Genomic DNA, 22,023 nt, shown 5'->3' with positions numbered 1-22,023 from the left:
CATCTCAAAAATCCCATCTTGGGTCATCCTTAGCTTTGAGTTCAGTGTTATCTCTGGAGTCACAGATGATTTAAATTTTCACGAGATGTTCCTGATACCACGGTCCCTGGCAATTACGCCATGGTGTGCTGTGTGCGCGCTGTCTCATCTCATTTAGTATGATAGCGGTCTCTTAATCTCTCACCTCAGAGATGGTACAGAAGGTGTCAGTAAATAAAGAGCAAGGGAACCAAAGCAGCTGAATTACTGTTTCAGAGAGGAATCTGATGAGGATTTTGTTTCTTTCTTAACTTGCATAGTTAAATAAAAAAAACAGATGGATATTTTAGGTTTGCATTAAAGCAAAAGTAAAAGTTATGCTTTTTGAAAAATCACGTTGTCATTTTATCTCCCAAACTTGAAAGGACTAAGTTTCCAATCTTTGATGTTACTGTTCTCTCTTTATGGAGCCTCTGCCTTTGCCGTGTAAGGAAGAATGACTTTACACAGCAGTATTTTCTGTGGTTACGTTTTAAATCTCAGTGATTTTGGCATTTATGATAAGTAAAGCTGCATTAGTTTGGTCACTTGAGACATATTGTAACATAAAGTCAGTGTGACCTGGATTTTAACGGTGCTGTATCTTAAAGGGCTTGTAGCCATCAGAGTACTGTGTAGTCCTACTCATTTGAGCTAACAAGGCACTGTGAGCTGAGCTGATTATGTTTCTTTCCCACAGAATATCTTCAATAACCACATGCTGGATGTGAATGTCAGGTGGCTTGCGGTTCTGTACTTCAAAAATGGCATCGACAGATACTGGAGGAGAGTTGCACCTCAGTAAGTGCTTGCTTGTGTCACGTTCTCTGCTGCTAATCAGCCTCTCTATTCTGCCTTTCCATTTTAGACCTTTTCTTTTCTCTCCTGCAGCTCATCGTTTCCTTTCTTGTCTCTTCCACTCCTGAAGCATGTCTATTCATCGGTCTTAATCTCTTTGCCTGATTTTGAGGCTTTATTTTCAAATCTTTTTGTTTCATATTTGCAGTTGCAATTTTCTGTTTTGTCACAGCCTCCATGTCCTCCATTTTCCCATTGTCTTTCCTTCACTAGTTTTAGCTTACATCTGCATTTCTCTCTCCATCACTTCTCACAGCTGCCATTTCCCCCTTTTTTACCTTCTGTCCTGATTATTCATATCATTGTGATTTGATTTTATGCTCGGTTTATTCTTTTGTGTCTCTTTTGTCTGGTGTAAGATCGGATTTTAGTAGTCAAAACCTACAAATTTTCTTCGGGTACCTGACTAGCTGGCTTTTGTAAGGTTTGAATGGACGTTTGCTGTTAAACTCACAGGAGAGGAGCTGGTTGGAGGTAATCGGTTCTGCCTAAGCACTTGTGGCCACTCTTTGACTGCTTCGCATTGTTGCAGTTCATTTCTGTTGTTGTTGTAAGTTTGGTAAGTTTTCTGCTCTTACCAAAGTTGAGTCACTCTTGTCAGTAGTTCTGTAAACTAAATTTTACTTGGAGTGCTGTGGTCCGTGGATTATTGATGCGATTACTTTTGGACAATGCCATTTACCCAGAGGTTGGATAGTGTGTGACTCAGCACAGTTCATGTGGTGTCAGTGTATGAAGTGTAGGCAACATGACATAACATTTTTGTTACAGCAGCTTACAGTAATAGACTTTAACTGAATTAATTTAAAAATTGTTTAAAAAAAAAATTAATCTGTGAGTGTGTTGCCAGATTTAGTTAACTTGAGGTTTTGAAATACTTTCTCCAGGTACATTTACAATAGTTATTGTTTCTAAGTCATTAGCAAAGCCACATTTTTGCGTCAGTCCTTTAAATAAGCAATTATTGAACAGCAAGCCTTGGATTTTTGTCTCACTTTCTGAAGGGACTTTTAGTTACAGTACTGGGTAGAGTAGTAGATGATGATAAATAGTTTTAACAAGTCATTGTTAAAAAAGCTAATGCCCATTTCCATCCAAAATGGTGTTACTAGATACCATTACAGGCCGCACCAACTCGGCTCTGTGTCCTGGCTCATTTTAGCACGACTGTGCCACTTGGAGCTAATAGTGCCGTCATCAGTGTTAATGTAACACATGTGCTGCTGCTGTGACAAGCCCAGAAATTCTCCTATGAAAAAGGTCAACTTCCTTTTTAATGGACTTAATGAAAAAGCCTAAATTAAGATGGTACAAATGTAAAAGGTAAAGCAGCTTTACAATCAAATAATAATCAAATATTAAAACTACAGAGATGAATACAGTTAAAAATATGACATTAATGGATAATACAGTAATTTACCTGTTTAGTTTCCCGCTCTGATCAACAGATGTTCCAGTGACTTCAAATTACAACATAAAAACTTAAAGCTGAAGAATTCTTACTTAACCTAATGTTAAACTGATAAATCTATTTGTTACATTTATGCCATCCCTGGTGTACTGTCAGCTTTGGGAAAACCGCTGACCTCGATGCAACCAGAACCAACATTGTACAAACGAAAAGGACATTTATGCAGAACCGGGTGATTTACATTTTTAGTTGGAATTCGGTTGATTTAGCTGAATTGTTATGATGAGTTAATTTTATGGAGTTGTACTATAGTGTGCCCTAGTTTGGCAAATGAATGAATAAATATTGTTAAAGTAGGATTTAAGTAATTTGCTTGTAAAACAATAGAAAGCTGGCCTATATTCTCCACTGTTGCTGAGGGAGTGACTCACTTGAGCAACCTGCAGTTCTTAGAGAGGTTTTTACACCAAATCTGCTTCTTGTTCTGCATTTATTCAAATGCATTTTTGAAAATACATCTCCCTGCAACATATTATGTGGCTGGAAACACCCACATAATAGCCAGAACAACCTAATAAAATTTGGAGTTGAGTGTTTCTCTTTCAGGAAATTTTCAGTCTGTGCATTGTGTTAAATCTTTTTGTGTCTCTCACTTGGTTGATATTTTCCACCCTCAAATCATCAGATTTTCTAGCTCCTTGCAGACTTACAAGGACAAAATGGGGCTCAGGAGCATACTTGCTTACGTTAATATATCTTTTAATCTTTCATCCTGTATTTCTTTAAAGCTTGCCTCACCCCCGTATTCCCAAAATATGTGTGTGTAGCAAATCTTGTATTACTAATTTGCAATCTCCCTGCAAGTAATTTGACTTCCACCCATCTCGCTTCTCTTTCTGCCACGGGTTACAGCATGAGTCACTCCTCACGGTTCTTCAAATCAGATGCTTTCAATGTGCCTAACTTCAGCAGCAGCTGAATTAGAACAGGGTAACTCATCATAAAACAACATATTTTCTTGCATATTCACACAAATTGTGACTATTTTGCGACCTCCAAAGTATATCTGGTTTGGAGGACAGCAGGTTTATTCAAAGTTTACTAATTAATTAATGCATTTCACAGGATCTTCACTTAATAATGTAGCACATTTAATTGATTTTAATAAATCCCTTACCAAGTTGGCTATTTTGTCATATTCATTATTGCCATAATATTAAAGTCTGTGATTTACACGTCTAGAATCCAAATTGAGATAATAGGGGTCTCTTAGGATATGTGCTGCATTCAACAATGCCAGGGCGGCTGGCACTCGCTCCTCGTAATGCGACATGGTGGCTCAGTAGTTGGCATTCTTGCCTTCAGCTAGAAAATTCTGGGTTTAACACTTGGTCCTGTTTTATTGTGGATAATTTGAATGAATATTCCTGCACACTACAGTCTGATTACTGTGTCTAAGATCAAAATGAATTAAATAAATCTGCAACATGAGGTACATGAATAAAGACATTGTGCAAAAAAGTAACAGTTTATCTATATTAGGTCTACAATTAATGTGCAGTAGTATGCAAAAGTCTTGAGCCACTCCTCATTTCTTCATCTGCAGTGATTTATTGAAAGGTTCAAATATACATGGAAGTACAGTATGGAAGGTCAGTATTTGAGATGACCACCTTCTTCATCACAGTCTCTCCTCTTATGCAAGCTTTCTTATGACATCTTCAAGTAGTTTTAACGAATAGTTTTCAAGCTTCTTAAAGGACATTCAAAGCTCTTCTTTGGATCTTGGTTGCCTTTAGTTTCATTTACTATCAAGATGATCCCACACTGCTTAAATAATGTTGAGGTCCGGGCTCTGGGGATGCCAGTCAGTGACTTATTATTATTATTATTATTATTATTATTTTTTTTTTCCTTTCTGCCTGTCCCGTTTGGCTCTTTTGCCATCAGAATTGTTGTCTAAAGGCAAAGAAAGATGCCCAACGGATTTACTTTACCAAATTGACCATCCCAGCCTTGCCGTAATGGTCCATTTGATTCACCTTTTATTGTTTATTTTATTTTCACTTACTGAATACGGGACAGACTTGACTGGGGGAAAGAAGGGGAGAAAGAAAGAGGGAAAGAGAAACAGCTGAGAAGAGGGACGGGGGAGAAGGGCAAAAGACAAAAACCAACAGAATGGGCAGGAAAAAAAATGCATATATCGATCACCTGCTGAGAAAGAAAAAAGAAAACAAGCAGAAGAGAACAAGAGTAATAGAATAAACAACATCACAATGATATATGGGAATATGACAGTAAATACTAAATATTAAACATTATTGTGCAGCACATAAGATCAACAGAACACAGTGTGCTTTGAAGTAGGAGCCAAAAAGGGTGTAGTTTGTGGGTGTGATCACCCGTGTGTACACCTGTGAGCATGGACGCGCTTGTTTTTTTTAAAAGGTTCCTTCATGTAATGATCTGCTAGAGGGTGTTGGGGGGGGGGGGCACAGCCCCGTCCTCCAGGGCATGAAGCAGGTATGGAGGAGATCAAGACTCCAGACATCCAGAGACCCCCAGAACACAAGAGACCAAGGAAGACCAACAGAGGGGCAGCCGCGCCACTGTCCCAGAAAGAGCTGAGGAGAGTCCCAGATGAGGGCTCACTCAGCAGCCGCGGAGCACAAGCCAGGGGGAGTTGCAGTGACGCGCCCGTGAGCTCTGCCGGCAGCCAGCCGTGCCTGAGTGACCGAGCCCCAGGCCGAGAGGCCGGGGGCACCCCACCTCCGAAGTGGCCCGAGCGAGCCCCAGGCTCCAGGCCCCGATAAGCGGCCGCCAAGGAGTGAGCCGGTGTGTACCTGGACGCCCATCCCCGGACACAAAGAACCATCAACGCACCGATGTCTGAGGGAGTCCGCCACTGGCAGGGGAAGTGGTGGTGGGTGGAGATAGGCCTCCAAACCTTGGAGGGCCTGAGATGTCCCCAGAGAGGTGGCGCCTGACACCCAACCTGACATATAGACACAGACATACAGGCACACACATATACAAACATCCATTCCCACCCTCATGCTCTCATATGCACTTACTCCACACTCAACCAACGTGGAGACAGACATAAAGAGACGCTGTACTAGAGCTGGGCGATAGAACGATAACGATATGTATCGCGATATAACTTTTACTCGATAGAGAAATTAAGCTATCGCGATAGACCTCGCCGCTCTTGTCCTCAAAAAAAAAAAAAAAAAAGGTCAGCCAATCCAAATTAAGTAGCGCAGAGCCGAACCAATCACAGCCGCAGCGTCACGTCGCGTGACATGTTACGTACAGCACAAGTGCCAAGCCACACGTGTGTTTGTTTGGGAAGCAGCCAGCGGGTAATGGAGCCAGCGCATAATGGAGGAAATGAGTGTGCTGACTAGAAAAATCAACCGAGCGTGACCGAAGAGAAAACAGATGATGGTTCCAATGCCGGAGAGATTGTCGAACGGAAGAGCCATAGAAGTTCCGTAGTGTGAAGGTATTTCGGCTATTTCAAGTCTGACAAAAACAGAGTAGCGTGCACTGTAAATTGTGCCGAAAGCGAGTCTGGAAATACAATAAACTGGTGCATGCGTCACACTGTGCGCCATGTTATTGTTTCGGTGAAATGAATTTCTACAATACTGTTAATTCTACTCTCTGCAGTGTTTAAATGCAGTGTTACTGCAGTGTTACATATACACACAGTTACTGTCCCTCCACACATACGACTCGGTTCTGCTTCTATGCCCCAGCTTTGTTTACTTTTTCCCACCGAGGCTTCTAGACTTCTGATTGGCCAACATTTCTGCACGGTTAGGAATCTAGCGCCACCTGCTGCTTTGGCATGTTCATAGCAGCGTTTTCCTTCATTTCTGCCTTTATGTGTGGACGGGATTATTTTTTAAAACGAAAACGGAAAATCTCCGTTTTCAAAAATACCCGTGTACGTGTGGACGTAGCCTCAGTCTCTGACTGGAAGCGCTAATTCGTCATTCGGCTTTTGTCAGACTAAAGTAACTGTTAAAACTGTTTGAAAAGCTCAGCTATACAACAAGGAGAGATTGAGAATTTCCTTTTAGTTCTCAGTTTATTTGATATTGACAAAAGTTAGTCAGTTTTGTCTGTTCTTCTGTAAAACAAACTAAGATTTATTTTTAGAATTAATATTTTGTTTCTAAGTGGAATTGACAATTTAGTCTGTTTCGTTTGTTCTGTTTTGAAACTTAAACGCTTTAGCGGCTGCCTTTTGTGTAGTTTGCAATATTTGCCTTTATTTATCTGAAAAAGTCTCATGTTCCTTAAGTACATCTACCCTGTTGAACTTATTATGGGAAATAAATATTTAAATAAAAACAAGCTGCTGATTATTTCACATTTTACTTGTGAGCAACGGCACATTTAAATCTTACAAATATAGTTATTTGGCTTATATCGTGATAGATATCGTTATCGCCTGAAATGAAAAAACATATCGTGATATGAAAAAATCTCATATCGCCCCGCTCTACGCTGTACACACGATCACACTCCCCAAGTGTACTCTACAAACCGGGTCTAGGTACCCTTGCCCCTGGAGGGGGGAACTGCACCCAGACCCAGGTGGTGTTACCCTTTTCCCTGCGGTGGGGGGAGGCAGACCGCCCTGACTCCGCAGCAGCAGGGAGGCCCCACACTGCAGACCGCAGTCGGACGGCCAACTCCTCCTCCTAGCCCCCCCGCTCCAGCAGGTCGCAGAGAATGGGGGTGAGAGAAGACTCCAAACCTCCCTCCACCCGCTCATTGTAGTGTTGATGCATGTGTGTTCTAAGGTGCATTTAAAACCCAGGAAGGCATGGAGCTACCTGCCAGAGAGCAGCAGGTAAGCGCAGTCCCTCCTGCTAGCCCTCAATGTCTACGTGTATTTAAAATTGAGAGGTGGGCAACGACGCCAGGGGTGGGGTGTACACCCTGATGGTACTTTGGATTCCGTGTATCGTGCCCACCCCCAAGATCCTATATGTATGTGTAATGAGAGTGTGAGTAATGTGAATGTCTAAGTTGTGGGATAAAATTGAGGCAGAGGCACCCAGAAGGGGACGGGCGGGGGGGACGGGGGTAGCCTCCTCTGCACCCTGGTGACATACCCCTATATCCAGGAATGTTTTTACTACATTGGCAGGGTGTTTGGGATCATTGTCATGTTGAAAAATGAAGGTGTTGCCAATCTGATGCTTTCCATATGGTACTGCATGATTCTTAAGAACATGACCATCAGATACTGTTCATGTGCAAGAACGTCTGGCTGCTTGGAAGTAAGAAATGAAAGGTGGTTTAAGGTTTTTGCGCAGTACTGTGAAAGCAAAATTACTGTGGGGCAAGATTGTTTTAAAGTAATACTGAAATACTGTACTCATTTATCTATAGACGCTTTCAAATGTGTCTGTTTTTCTATATTAAGTGCTGCCTTTGTCTTTTTGTCAGCTTTATTGTTTCATCTCTTTCGACCTCTCTACTTCCTCTGAACAGCTTTTTGATTGGTTTGTTCGCAGTGCATTATCAGAAGAGGAGAAGACGTCATTGCGTGCTGGTCTAATCACAAACTTCAACGAGCCTGTCAATCAGGTGAGCAGGGAAAATAAAGAGGGAGAGGGAAATAAACATGTTTGATCATTGTATACTGATGAATAAAACACTGATTTTGATTGAAGTGCTTTTATTAAAACCAGATAAGTTACAAAGGATCTGACTGACAGCATTAAGATTTTTTAGGCTGTCACAATGCGACTCCATAGAATGAGATTTGAAAGTGATGAAAGCTGCTAATTTTGCATACTGGGACTTAATTTGAAGATTCTTGATAGACATTTTTTTGGGGGGCTGTGTGGGGAAGGTTACAACAAACAAATAATTCAGGAGTCAAGCAGCGTAATACATCTGTCCCAGGGGGTACGTGGAACTTGGCCCTAAATGATGGCCATCCATCTTGGTTTCTACAGGTTGTATGTCCCTGTGGGACAGCTCTCGAACATCAGGACTGATCGGGTCCATATGGCAAGCAATGAATACGATTTGGACACCATATGTCTCTCTAGTCACAGCCTCTCGTGGAGTCCAAATTTCATGAGGGTGCTTTATGCTTGTGCATGAGAGAGTGAGTGTAACTTGTGTACAAATTGACTTACTGATGCTTGTGAGGATGCAAGTTTAAATACTGAACTGTGTACTGCAAGACGTTCTGAGATAAATCTTTTATACAACCATAAGAACAAAAACTCACGCAAGGTTTTCACATTTAAAAAAAAAAAAAAAAAAAAAAAAAAAAAAGCTATTTGGAGTGTGTTCAAATAATATAAAGAGTTTTGATTTTTATCATAAAATGTCCATTAAGTCTTGAGGTATAAAGTGTCTTTTTCATTTTGAGCTTGAAATTAATCTCGAAGTATTGAGTGTCTTACCGGCAGTTTGTGTTGGAGTAATGAGTAGACTTGAGCGATATTTGCTCAGCTGTTGGGCTCAGTGGAAAGCCAATTTAAAAAAAAAAAATATGAGAAGTGAAGCTGTTACCAGATCATGTGATGCACATTGCAGATATAGCTCAGGCACAAGCACTCTATTTTAAAAATCAACTTAATCCATGCAACTGATTCCCTATCTGTCACCAGATGCATGTACTATGTACACTGTGTTGACTGTAAAAAGTTTGATATTCTGTGTCCTATTTGTTCGAGCTACTTATTTTTAAAAGAGAACTACGTAATAAAATTCCCATCAAGTTTGCTCCACCTTCTGCTGTGTTTATGCTTTGCCCCTGGTCAACTTCTCTTTCCTGCATGTATTTTTTTTTTTTTCTTTTTCTCAACAGATAGCAACCCAGATCGCAGTACTGATAGCCAAGGTGGCCCGTCTGGACTGCCCCAGGCAATGGCCAGAGCTCATCCCCATTCTGCTCGAGTCTGTGAAGGGTCAGGATGGCCTGCAGCAGCACAGAGCGCTGTTAACCTTCTATCATGTCACCAAAACTCTAGCATCCAAACGACTGGCGCAGGACAGGCGGCTTTTTCAGGATGTAAGTCCACAATATTAGCTGGTCCAGTGTTGATACAAAATTCTATTACAACCTTTTTGTTCTCCATTGCTTCTTATTCTTATTCTTAGTGTTTTTTAGCTGTGTTTTGCTCTTTATACATCAATTGTATATACCTGAATAAAAGGTTATGTTAGGTAAACAGTGAAACTTTCTGGATTTTTATACGTTGCAGGTTGCAGACTCCTGCTCTCTGCAATATAACTTTTTTTTCTTTGTTGCTATTTTTTTCCTCCTTCAGAAGATTTTGAAAATGAATAGATGAATACTAAGATTATCCTGAGACTTTTTAGGTTTTGTCTCTACGAGATGCTGTTTAGCTTCTGTTAGAAGCATGTTAAATACAAGATTTATAGCAAAAATATTCCCTTGTCATACATGACTCAAGCATGGTTGACTTGTTTAGAAATGGTTATCAGCGTTTCCGTGTCTTTGTTGATATTGCGTTGAGACAAATTAACTTTTGAGTAAGTATTTCTGGTGTTTCTGGTGAACACAGCGTACATTATACAATATTTTTCTTTCATGCTTGATTTAAATTTGAGTTTAAAAAAAGGCCATTTGTGGAGAGAAAGATTTTAGAGGAATGAGATGATCAAGCAGAGGGAAGATGGAGACCAACAGAGGGTGAAAGGACATGAGAGCAGTGGCTGAGACCAAATAGTTGGATGCCAGGCAGAGGCGTCCTGTATGCCAAAATTTCTGCCCTTAGGCAACACAAGAAACAAAGGCAGCCTGAGCCCCCATTAAACAGCGCACTCATTTAATGATGCACTGATGACTTTGACACTGAATCTCCTCTCTTCCTCCTCTCCTCTTTTTTTCCTCTCCTCCTCCTCTCTTCTTCTAATAATCATGTGTATACTTTGTCATACAAACATTTTGCTTATGCTGTAATTATATTCTCGGATAGTAATTGGATAGTAATTCTAAGACTGGTAACGCTGCTGAAAGATTAAAAGTATCACTGTAGTGTTGGAGGGCCATTAGGGAGAGGACTAATTCAGAAATCGGGTTCGCCTTAGGACCTTACAGACCTATACTTAAAGGCACCTTAATAGTTTTTAATTTTTTTATGTTCTTTTTGATTCATGGGGTAGAAAATGCAAACGGCAAGGATGTACTAGTTTTTTTTACACAGATGTAGCACAACGAGGAATAAAAAGGGGGATAAGAAGGTAGACTACAATGCACCTGTCGACTGGAGTAGGTTGTTATATTTTTTGAATGTCTGTAACATTTGGAAACTGTGTATTGACGCTTTGATGCGATTTACCTGTTGTGCATTCACAGAATGTAATGAAACTGTAAAAACCCATATAAACAATAGCGTATTAGTCTACTGAAACACCAAGACTGAGGAAGTCATGAGAACAATATGAAGTTGTTTTCTGAACTTGGCTCATCACTTTTAGGCTCCATGGGTTGGATTAGTCTGGGATCTGAGGAATGGAAAACGACAAGCTGTAGAGAAATCTCTCCAAAGAAGAAACTTGCCAATCTTGCGGTTTCTCTAAAGAATATATCAAAGCCTATGCTGTGCTGTCAAAGTAGGGATTTCTCTTTGAACAGCCGAACATCAACTTAACCACTGATTCTCAGATTTTTCCCACTTGACTCTTGAGTGTTACCAAGAGCGCAAAGTTCCTCTGGCTAGAAGTTGCTTGCTTTCCTTGTTTGATATATGGTGTTCACAATTTTCCACAGAGTAATTTTAATGTGGGTTTGTTGTTTATCTTAATCAAATAGCAAAGACTTGACTGTTATCCCACTGCAATGTTATTGTCAATTTTGAATGAGATTTAATGGTTAGAATCCCCCCCCCCCACACCCACACACACACACACACACACACACACACACACACACACACACACACACACACACACACACACACACACACACACACACACACTTACTCTCTTCCTTTGGCAGATTTGTTGGATGTTCTAAGCAGACATTGTCACACTTGGCTGATAGAACTGAGTGCTTTTTTTCACGATTACGATCTGGGCTTTCAACGATCATTAAAAATGACTGAGCCGATTATTAGCCCCTCCCTCATTTATCCGCGACACCTTAAAGGCCGGTCCGTGAAAATATTGTCGGGCATAAACCGTCCGTGGCGCAAAAAAGGTTGGAGACCGCTAATTAAGAGGACCCGAGGGAAGCTCGGAAAGCTAAGCAGAAGTTATTTGGAGAGTGACTGCCGTTGGTTGAAAAGAGTTAAAAAAAAAAAAAAAAAAAAAAAAACTTCAGTGGTGTTACACACCATTTTACATTATTTTTTTTAAAGTCATTGTTAACCCTTTAAAGCCGGTCAGAGCAGCACGCTCCGTTTTGTGTAACTTTTTTAAAATCCCTGTAGAACCTGAACCGTGTAAGCTAGCGCAATAATTTGTTCTGCATATGAAACCGGAGGAGTTGTACTTACATCTGATGCCATCAGCTTGTCCTCGGTCACGGTTTCGTTCCACATATAGCTTTGCAAAAATTGCATAAAAAGCGCTTGCAGGAACAAAAACATAATATTCCAGAAACAGGCTTTGCCGTTCCTATCAGCTGTTCGTAACACTTCCCACAGTGAAATGATGCACATGCTGTTTTCTTTGCAAATTTGCATCATAGGATTGTTTTTTGTTTTTCCTGCAGTATATAAAAATTGCTGTATCTCCAAAATAAAACTATGAAGACACTCAAAATAAATTTCCTGTGGTGGGAAACTATTTTTTGCAACTTTATTGTATTTAAAGTTTTGAGGGATAAACCTCTTAAACTTCTCCAAGTAGAAATATATGTAAACAAAACAAAAGCGATTTTCAATTTTTTTTGTAGTTTATTGCACTTTTTTGCAATTTATGTAATTACTATGGACTTAATGCATACATATTATTAAAATATGGGCTATAACAGTTGTATTGATGTATAGCAACTTGAAATGCTCCCACAAATGGCACTACAGCATGTACAAAAAATAAATAAAAATAATATAAGCTCTGGTGGACTTGGTTCTATAGTAGGTCTTAAAGGGTTAAATAAATATCGTCAAATAATCGTGATTATTATTTTTGCCATAATCGAGCAGCCCTAGGTCCATCTTTCCTTCCTGTTTGTTTGAGTGTATCACCAGCAATTGAGTTTCTGATGTTCCATGTAGGGACACGCCGATTTAATAGCCGCTCGCCAACACCGACCTTGTTGTCACCATATCAACAAATAAAATGACATTTTCTGATGTCAGTGGCTGATGTTTACCTGTGGTCACATTAATTTACTGGCAAAGTGATCCAAGATGGTGTGCTGAAGGGAAATTTTTAATGTTAATAAACTAATAAACAATAAAAACAGGTAAATAAAAACAAAAGTAGGTTCTTGTACAAAGCTACACTCATATTAGCCCAGAATTTCTTGCGCATTTATGTTGAGTGAAATGACCTCAAATGCTTTCGAGACCCAGATTAACCCAGGTGTGCCTGACCAAAATGTTAATGTGTATGTTGGCAGCTGGCATCGGGCATCTACAGCTTTGCATGCTCCCTGTGGAGCCATCACACAGACTGCTTCCTCCAGCAGATCTACGCCAGAGATGAGGCTGCGGCACTCAGCTCGCTGGAGAGGACACTACTCTCTCTTAAAGGTAGCAACACTTGCACAGACACATGCACGCATGCCACAAACCTGCATTATCATGCAAAGACATGCAATCACCTATTAGCACAACATGGTAATCTAATCGTCATGATCCCACCATTTGATTAAAAACATAGATAATTGAACATGCAAACATGGAAGTATTAATATATGCAGCTACTTAGTGAAACACTAATTATGAGGAGATGTTGAATATAGTTAATTTTTAATTAGTGAAAATCCTGCATAGTGATGTTTTTTGTGCTCCTTTTAGTGCTTCGCAAACTGACAGTCCATGGATTTCAAGAGCCACAACAGAATATGGAAGTAATGGTGAGTCTCAAGTTATTTCAGCTGTGGCTGCTTTAGTACCTCTCATATTTGGGAAAAGCTGATATTTTTCTGTTGGTGTTTTGGGTCAAAAACGACTCCAATCACAGCGTGCAAAATATGGATGGCCACGATGATTGAAAGTGCCTTGAGCCTTGTCTCGGTTCAAAGAGTCCGGAGCTCTTCTCTCACTTCTAGTGTGAAGAAAGTTTGACTCCATGAAACTGTTAATTCAATTTAGTTTAAATCTGGTTTAAAAAAAATCTTTAGCATGTGCCTGGATAGGGCTTTGGTTTCCTCATGGCTCAGAGTTAATGGAATCATTTGCACAAACTGTCCCAGTTCTTTGAACTCCAGTTTCATATTCTGAGTATCTCCTGTTTGGTGAAAGAATAATAATGAATGCTGAACAAGAATAATTGATAAACCATGTTCCTGGTTATTTTTTGAAGGATTAAGGCTTTTTGAATTTGATTTTAGCCAAGAAAATTCATGCTTGGAATTTTAATGTATTTTAAGTACCAAAATAAAATGGAAAACATTTTGGTGCATTTACCTGTTCTGTACCTAAACGAATTGTATCTTGAGCACATTGTACAGTCCTATAATGCTGCTAACTATACTGACGATAATTATTTTTTTATCACTTAGGACTAAATTATCTACTAATGCAGTGAAAAAATAGATATAAACCTTTTAGGCTTACTGATTTAAAGCTTTCAGGTGCTACTTAACATTCAGTGAAGGTAAGTGCTCTTGAGGGTCTGAAAAAAAATTACCTGAAATCGCTATAATGTATATGTAGGCAAGTGAAAAGAACATAAATGAATTCCATGTAAAACTGTGATGAGCAGTATTTCTTATTTTCCTGGATTTATGCTTTTTTCACCTAAAGGATGCCAGCACTGGTATAACCTGTGGGCTGAAATATATAACAATATAGCCTCGGACAGATGTGACCTCATCAGATTTTTCATTAAAAAAACAACAACAACAAAACTTCTCAGTTTTTGTTTATCTTCTGTGAATTTTAACTCATAGTAAAATGTACATTTGTTACATAGTCATACACACAGTGTGATTAAATTGACAGATCCCAAACTGTTGTATTTTTGTTCTCTGGTCTTTTTTTGAAAGCACTGAGTAATCATCTATGGTACAGGCTGGAAAATGTTAGTGAACCTCTGTGTTAATGACTTCCCCAAAAGCTATTTGGAGTCAGGGTTTCCAATTAAGTAGATTAGATTGGAGGTGCGGGTCGTATGTTGTTGCACTCTGTGAAAGTAAAGGCAGTCAGTAACAACTTTGACATTAAAGATATGCTTGAAGCTATCCAGAATTGCTGGCTATTAGTAATTTATGATATACATATATATAGGTTCTGTCAATCTATTAAAGCCAGAACAACTGAAAATTAAAAATAAATGTTAGTTGCCAAAGGGGAATTCAGTTTGTCCTTTTGTCTTTGATACAATGTAAGTCGTCACAAAAGGTCAACGAGTCATTAACATTAAAAATGTGGTCTGTTGTTGCTGTGCCGTTTCTGTCTTTGTGCTTCTGCTGTTATGTTTCTGTCATTTCTGATTTTTATTGCTTTATTTGTTTTTTCCTGCTTTTTTATGCTTGTAGATGGCAAGGACATTTTTATGACAGAAAAAAATGTTTACTGCGCCCTGTTTCTCCACTAATGAGACGACAACTTAGCCTCCAGGCTGAAGGTTATAAGATGGTCACAATATTTTCATTAAACGGATGTTTGCCTCATGCTTTCACTGGTTATTCCAGCTCATTGTAGTGTTTTAAAGTAAATATTTCATATTTAATTTACATTGTTGCTTTTCTTAGTAATTACTACTTTAATAGCTGTTTTCATTCTCCTGGTGCTGAATAAACACAGGAATATGCCTACCTTGAATCTACTTAGGCAACCATGTTTTAATATAACTCACTATGTTAAAATCAAGTTCTTTAAAAATATTAATATTAGGCTCCAAGTGTGCACTGGAAGAAGTTCTGTAATCTTTTAAAAATAATTAGGCGTTGAAGGTTCTCACAGAAACAAGTAAACAACATAATGCCATTATGACTAAGCACAGAGTAACTATCTTAAACTGTTTAATGCTGTATTTACACTTGGAAAAACAGTGGTTCGAACCTGACATGACAAAAAGGATTGCCATTGTGTGCAATGATCTTGTTGCCTTTCAAATGATTGCTGAAAAGATGGGGACCAGGTCTGCAACTACTCACAGTGAGGTGCAGTCTTGCGATTGAATGGGGTCAAATTTGCAATCTGCTTGTGATAAGTAAAATTGGCAAAATCCTTTGTAAACGTGTTGCCGTCTACATACGCAGAAGTTCACATTAACTACCACATTAATTACTTACATTCAGAGTCCAGCCAGAGTCTTGTAGATCTCAAAGAGAATTCCCTCCTCTGATAGGGATGTAGCTGCTGTGGGTGGAGATTGATCTACAGAATGATATGGGCACTCAGCAGTCTTGCTTTTACAGTATATAGGAATATAATCGGAAAACAACCAGTTAGCAACCATTTGAGTCGACTCCCCTGTTGCACAGAGATGCGTCATAGCCAAGTTGTGCTTATTGGAGCAGACTGTCTCACATTGATTGCAATGTGTTGGCAATGGCAATTATTTGAAAAGCTGTCTGAGAGTGATTGCAGTGAGTCTGAGTCAGACCCTTGATTGTTTGGAGACAAAGGAAAAAGTTTCCTTTTTCCAAAATTTTATTCCTTTCTTTTTATTGGACATAACTTAAAGTTAATGTTGGGGGAAAAGAGCTGATTCAGAGTGGGTAATGTCTCTTAAATCAATTAAAAAAAACACTTAATAAGAAATTACCTTTTTTTCTGAATAGAAAACTTATAGTTATTCACTCTTTTGCCACGTGTTAAACTTTTTAAACCTCAGCTCAAAAGACTGATGGGCAATTGTCACTACCACGCGGGCGGGCGGCATGGACACGCAAGTTTGTGAGTATGATAACTCAAGAATAAGTGCACTGAGGAGTTTCAATTGATGTCATAGGTGTGTCTATTAGAAGGCTGAGGGGTAGCACTGGCAGTTGCCAGTATTTTTTAAATTGTATCTAGTAACAGGAGTCTAATTTAAATTGTTTTGAATGTTTTTAGCTACTGCTCCATGTTTTTTATTGAAGTTTGTCAGAGAGTTGTGATGGTTTATGGATGTGTCATGCTTATGTGTTGATTAGTTCTTTAAGAATTTGATGAGTTGTCACCTCTCATTTTGCTCTTCCTTTGATGATGGGTGTGATGATGAAGAAAACCCTTTTAATTCATATTGCATGATCTAATTTCCAGTTCCCTTTCAAGGTCATGTTTCTGTCAGGAACTGAAATGAAGTGTCTGTAGGTTACTGGGTTGCTTGAGTTGCTTCATTGATTTTGATAGCTGATGTGTGTCAAATGTTCTATAACAAAATAATAAGAATCATGCTATAAGATGAGCCTGATATTATGTGTATAAAGGACACCTTTTATATGCTATAACTTATGTTGATTGAGCACCTTTTCACATAATAATAAATCTGTAACCCTTGAAAATTTCTAGTTTTCTTTCAGATTTTAAGTCATCAGTAACAGGTAAACTAATGCTGCTCGTTCCTGTCAGTCTACATTCTAGACATTTAATTTGTACTGTTTTGCTCAGGCATTATTATTACCCAACAATAGCTATGAACCAAAAAAGACTTCTTTTTTTTTAATATGTTGTGACACTCTGTTTTAACTAGGTCCTCTTCTTATGAAGTTATGAGGGCTCAAAAATACTGAAAAAATAAAAAAATGAAATACAGCAAAAATTCAACCCATTCATAGCTTGATGTTATAATTCTGCATTGTTTTATTAAATATACAAAAGTTGGTATAAAAAAAACAAAATAAAACAGTTAGCCACTTATGAAGTGGTCAGGAACTGACTGACTTTACATAGAATGATCCTAAAAGGCTTGGTTAGTTGGTCTTGCTGTAGTGCTCACTGAATATAGAGACTAATTTCTTTGTTCTCCTCATACAATAGTGTGGATTTGTTTTTGCTTCCAAGGAACAAAACGAAGTGGTGTTGAGCAATAGTTCTGCAGGCTTTGTGAAGGTCTTTGAAAGTTTTTCTTTGGACACTTTCTTTTTTGGTCATTTTCAGTCCAGTTCAGTCCAGTCCTTGTACCTGACCATTTTCAGAGGAGGTATTTTTGTTAAAGCCACTTAACGCTGACCTCTGAATCATTCAAGCTTTAAAAAACACCTAATTCAAGGGATCAACTAGTGTTGTGCTATACGAATAAATTTGATTTGATTTGTGTCTACACATGACAGATAGGATAGCGAAGAACAAATTTTAAATTGTGTCTTTTACTGAAAGCACATAATTTGTTTCCATTTATTTAGTTCAGTGCATAAAACACCCCACCAAAGATGACAAACTAATATTTTTGCACCAATAAGGTGATTCCCAAAGAGCAATTAGCTGAAAACATGATATATCATGGCATGGTGTGCAGTGCCCTAAAAACAAACAAACAAAAAACTGGTTCAAGTGGATGATAAAAGAAGTGAGAAATGGATCTGACCTTTCAGCTGATCCATCTACTGTTCACTGAAGCTTCAACAAAAATGGTCTCAGTTGAGGGGTGATAATCAAGAAGCCATTTGAAAGGAATGGAAATAGGAAGAAAAGGTTTGAGGTATGACAAATTACACAAGAACTATACTGAAAATGAGTTCTAACTGGCAACAGGTCTTATGGAGTGATAAATGCGAACTTGAATTTTCTTTAGTTTAGATTGATGTCAGTATCTACAGGGGAGACCGAGAGAGGTACAGCACTGAGTGTGTACAGTAAAACACAGTGGAGGCTTTGTGGAGGATTCACCATCAAATACTGTCTGGAAAATGTTGTTGGTAGGCAATAGCTTCATTCTTCAGCATGGGGGTTATCCTAAACACACTGCCAGTGTAGTAAAAGCATATCTGCATAAGGTTAGTGGTTCGATGGCTGGTTGCTCCAGTCGATAAGTATCCTTGGTTGAGATACTGGACCCAAGTTGCTCTCCAATCTGTTCATTGGAGTGTGTGGAGTGTTAGATAGGAAACTCTTGGGTAGAAAAGGATTGCAAAAAGTGCATGTTAGAGCTGGGCGATATGAGATTTTTTCATATCACGATATGTTTTTTTCATTTCAGGCGATAACGATATCTATCATGATATAAGCCAAATAACTATATTTGTAAGATTTAAATGTGCCGTTGCTCACAAGTAAAATGTGAAATAATCAGCAGCTTGTTTTTATTTAAATATTTATTTCCCATAATAAGTTCAACAGGGTAGATGTACTTAAGGAACATGAGACTTTTTCAGATAAATAAAGGCAAATATTGCAAACTACACAAAAGGCAGCCGCTAAAGCGTTTAAGTTTCAAAATAGAACAAACGAAACAGACTACTAAATTGTCAATTCCACTTAGAAACAAAATATTAATTCTAAAAATAAATCTTAGTTTGTTTTACAGAAGAACAGACAAAACTGACTAACTTTTGTCAATATCAAATAAACTGAGAACTAAAAGGAAATTCTCAATCTCTCCTTGTTGTATAGCTTAGCTTTTCAAACAGTTTTAACAGTTACTTTAGTCTGACAAAAGCCGAATGACGAATTAGCGCTTCCAGTCAGAGACTGAGGCTACGTCCACACGTACACGGGTATTTTTGAAAACGGAGATTTTCCGTTTTCGTTTTAAAAAATAATCCCGTCCACACATAAAGGCAGAAATGAAGGAAAACGCTGCTATGAACATGCCAAAGCAGCAGGTGGCGCTAGATTCCTAACCGTGCAGAAATATTGGCCAATCAGAAGTCTAGAAGCCTCGGTGGGAAAAAGTAAACAAAGCTGCGGCATAGAAGCAGAACAGAGTCGTATGTGTGGAGTGACAGTAACTGTGTGTATATGTAAGCATTTAAACACTGCAGAGAGTAGAATTAACAGTATTGTAGAAATTCATTTCACCGAAACAATAACGCGGCGCACAGTGTGACGCATGCACCAGTTTATTGTATTTCCAGACTTGCTTTCGGCACAATTTACAGTGCACGCTACTCTGTTTTTTGTCAGACTTGAAATAGCCGAAATACCTTCACACTACGGAACTTCTATGGCTCTTCCGTTCGACAATCTCTCCGGCATTGGAACCGTCATCTGTTTTCTCTTCGGTCACGCTCATTTCCTCCATTACCCGCTGGCTGCTTCCCAAACAAACACACATGCGGCTTGGCACTTGTGCTGTACGTTACAAGTCACGCGACGTGACGCTGCGGCTGTGATTGGTTCGGCTCTGCGCTACTTAATTTGGATTGGCTGATCTTTTTTTTTTAAGAGGACAAGAGCGGCGAGGTCTATCGCGATAGCTTAATTTCTCTATCGAGTAAAAGTTATATCGCGATACATATCGTTATCGTTCTATCGCCCAGCTCTAGTGCATGTATAAGTGAGTGACTAAAGCAGATTGAGCGCTCAAGTGGATTAGGAAAGAACTATATAATAACCAGTTTGGTGCATAAGAACAATGGAACACCAATCATCCTAGATTGGCCTCCCCAGAGCCTAGACCTCAACATCACTGAAGCAATGTGTGATAAAACCGACATAAAGTTCGGAGAACTGTCCTTTAAAACTACTTGAAGGCTGCAAGAAAACTTGCATAAGAGTTCAGGCTGTGTTGGAGAATAAATGTGGTCATCCCAAATGTTGACCTTCAAGCTCATTAGAAGTGTGCAAGCTCCCTTTTTTGCCTTATAGACTACATTGCCATTTGTGTACATGTTTTAATATATTGCTGTTCCCATTTCCCTAGCAAACTTTTAAAGGAACAAAGCGGTGGACTGATACTTTTGCACATTACTATATGCCATTGATTTTAGTGTCCAGTGTATTCAAATTCCACATTTTCAGAAGAATGAGCTGTGCAGCCATCTCTTCTAAGTTGGCACTTCCCCTGAACTCTGCTTAGTGTGTCACAGCTCTATGGCATCGTTTATGAAGTTCATACTTGTGGTCCCATTAAAAAGTTGTTTTACAATGAATCTCTTTACACATGACATGAGCGTTCTGAAAAGATTACGTTTGTTTTCTTCTCACCACAGTGACTGCATTATTGCAGAACTGCAGTGAGTTGGAAAATACTGTCTCTAAGAATAAAGAACATTGTCACTCTGCACACAGGCTGCCACAGTGATGAATTGTAAAACTCATTTTGCAGTTGATAATCTTCCTGGCTTGATTGTCAAACAATCACTAAAAGAGTGAGGATGTAATAGAATTTCAATAGAGCTTGTTCGACATAGACAAAAAACACTAAAGCTGGATGAATAACATCCAGGAGCTTTCCAGCATCTTGGTGTCACTCCATTCCAAAAAGTTCTGCATTAAAAAAAAGGCACATTCACTTGTGCCATTGTAAAACTGGTCTGTGCCCATATACCTGATCACAGAGCTAAAATATTCACTACTTAAATTGCCACTTACTGCCTTTCCCTTAGATCTTTTCTCAAAGCGAACTAGCCTATTTGACACTCATCTGCCTTTTTCATCTCCTACTTCTCACACTACTGCTGACATACCCATTTGATGACTATCACTCTGTATCCATTTTCCATCTCTGTTCATTTTGCTGACATTTGTTTGCTTTTCTCCTCATCCTGTGCATTCTTCCCTGGCATTGCTATTAGCCTCATTTCCCTTCCTCTTTAGTTCTAGAATATTTTTTGACATGGCTGATTTGATTGAAAATTATTTTCCACCCCCTTTTCACAGTTTGTAATTTCCTACATGCTCCATTTTGATATCCTCCCAATGCACCTTGCCTATACCCCTCTGTCTAAATCCCACCATGAGCATATCGAACGCTTGCTGTGAACCGTGTTCTCTGTAATTTTCCACACTGTCTTCTGTGCTCCACTTGTGACCCCCCCCCCGTTTCTTCACTCACTCTTTTTAGGACCTTTAGTTGTTGACTAGACTGTGTTGGCTGAACGCGTGATTAATGCCACTGCTGTTGACCTCAAGGGTGCACATTATTGCAGAACTAAACAGTTGTGTCTCCATCTATCATCTAATTTCCCATGCTAAGCCATGACTATACCAGGCTACAGAAAATTGATTCTCTTTCATACCGAGTAGCTGGCACCTTTTTATTTATATATATATATATATATATGTGTATACTCCTGAGTAAAGCTGCAAGCATCCCCACCTACACAGATACCAAAAGTTATTCCCTTGTCAGTATATATCCCCTGGAGCAATACTAATGAAGCCATCATCAGTAATTCAAATGCAAAAATGTCAGAAATTAAACTTTTTTTCACCCTCTCTTCCTTTTTAGGGCTTCCTGAATGCAGTGTTTGAAAGGCTAAAACAGTTCTTGGAATGCTGTAAGTATATGTTGCTTTCTTTTTCCTCAAGTATATGATTGTAGGCTTCACACTTCAGTAAACGTGTTAGTGGTGCTTCATGTAGTGCACGCAGAAGGCATTTCCTGAAAAGTCTCCGATAATTTATAATTTCTGAAGTTAGGTGGTCGCATTGAAAATGAAAAGTTCAGAGAGAGTCATCCTAACGAGCCTTGTTTTTCATTAATTTATATTCTGAAGTATTGGAACATGTCTA

At 39.0% G+C, this 22,023-nt stretch overlaps 1 protein-coding gene across 1 annotated transcript in view; it reads left to right on the top strand.

The window, feature by feature from the left end:
- ipo11 (importin 11) overlaps positions 1–22,023 on the top strand; it is a 135,600-nt gene that overhangs the window by 13,661 nt on the left and 99,916 nt on the right. The window contains exons 3-8 of the mRNA XM_026188417.1: positions 719–819; positions 7,831–7,903; positions 9,144–9,347; positions 12,870–13,002; positions 13,270–13,328; positions 21,740–21,788. Of these exons, the coding sequence (XP_026044202.1) occupies positions 719–819; positions 7,831–7,903; positions 9,144–9,347; positions 12,870–13,002; positions 13,270–13,328; positions 21,740–21,788 (619 nt within the window). The remainder of the gene's footprint in view (positions 1–718; positions 820–7,830; positions 7,904–9,143; positions 9,348–12,869; positions 13,003–13,269; positions 13,329–21,739; positions 21,789–22,023) is intronic.

Source organism: Astatotilapia calliptera, chromosome 12 (assembly GCF_900246225.1).
Source record: "Astatotilapia calliptera chromosome 12, fAstCal1.2, whole genome shotgun sequence".
In the NCBI taxonomy this organism is placed as follows: domain Eukaryota; kingdom Metazoa; phylum Chordata; class Actinopteri; order Cichliformes; family Cichlidae; genus Astatotilapia; species Astatotilapia calliptera.
Note: the sequence above shows the minus strand (reverse complement) of the source record. Positions and strands in the feature narration are given on the sequence as shown.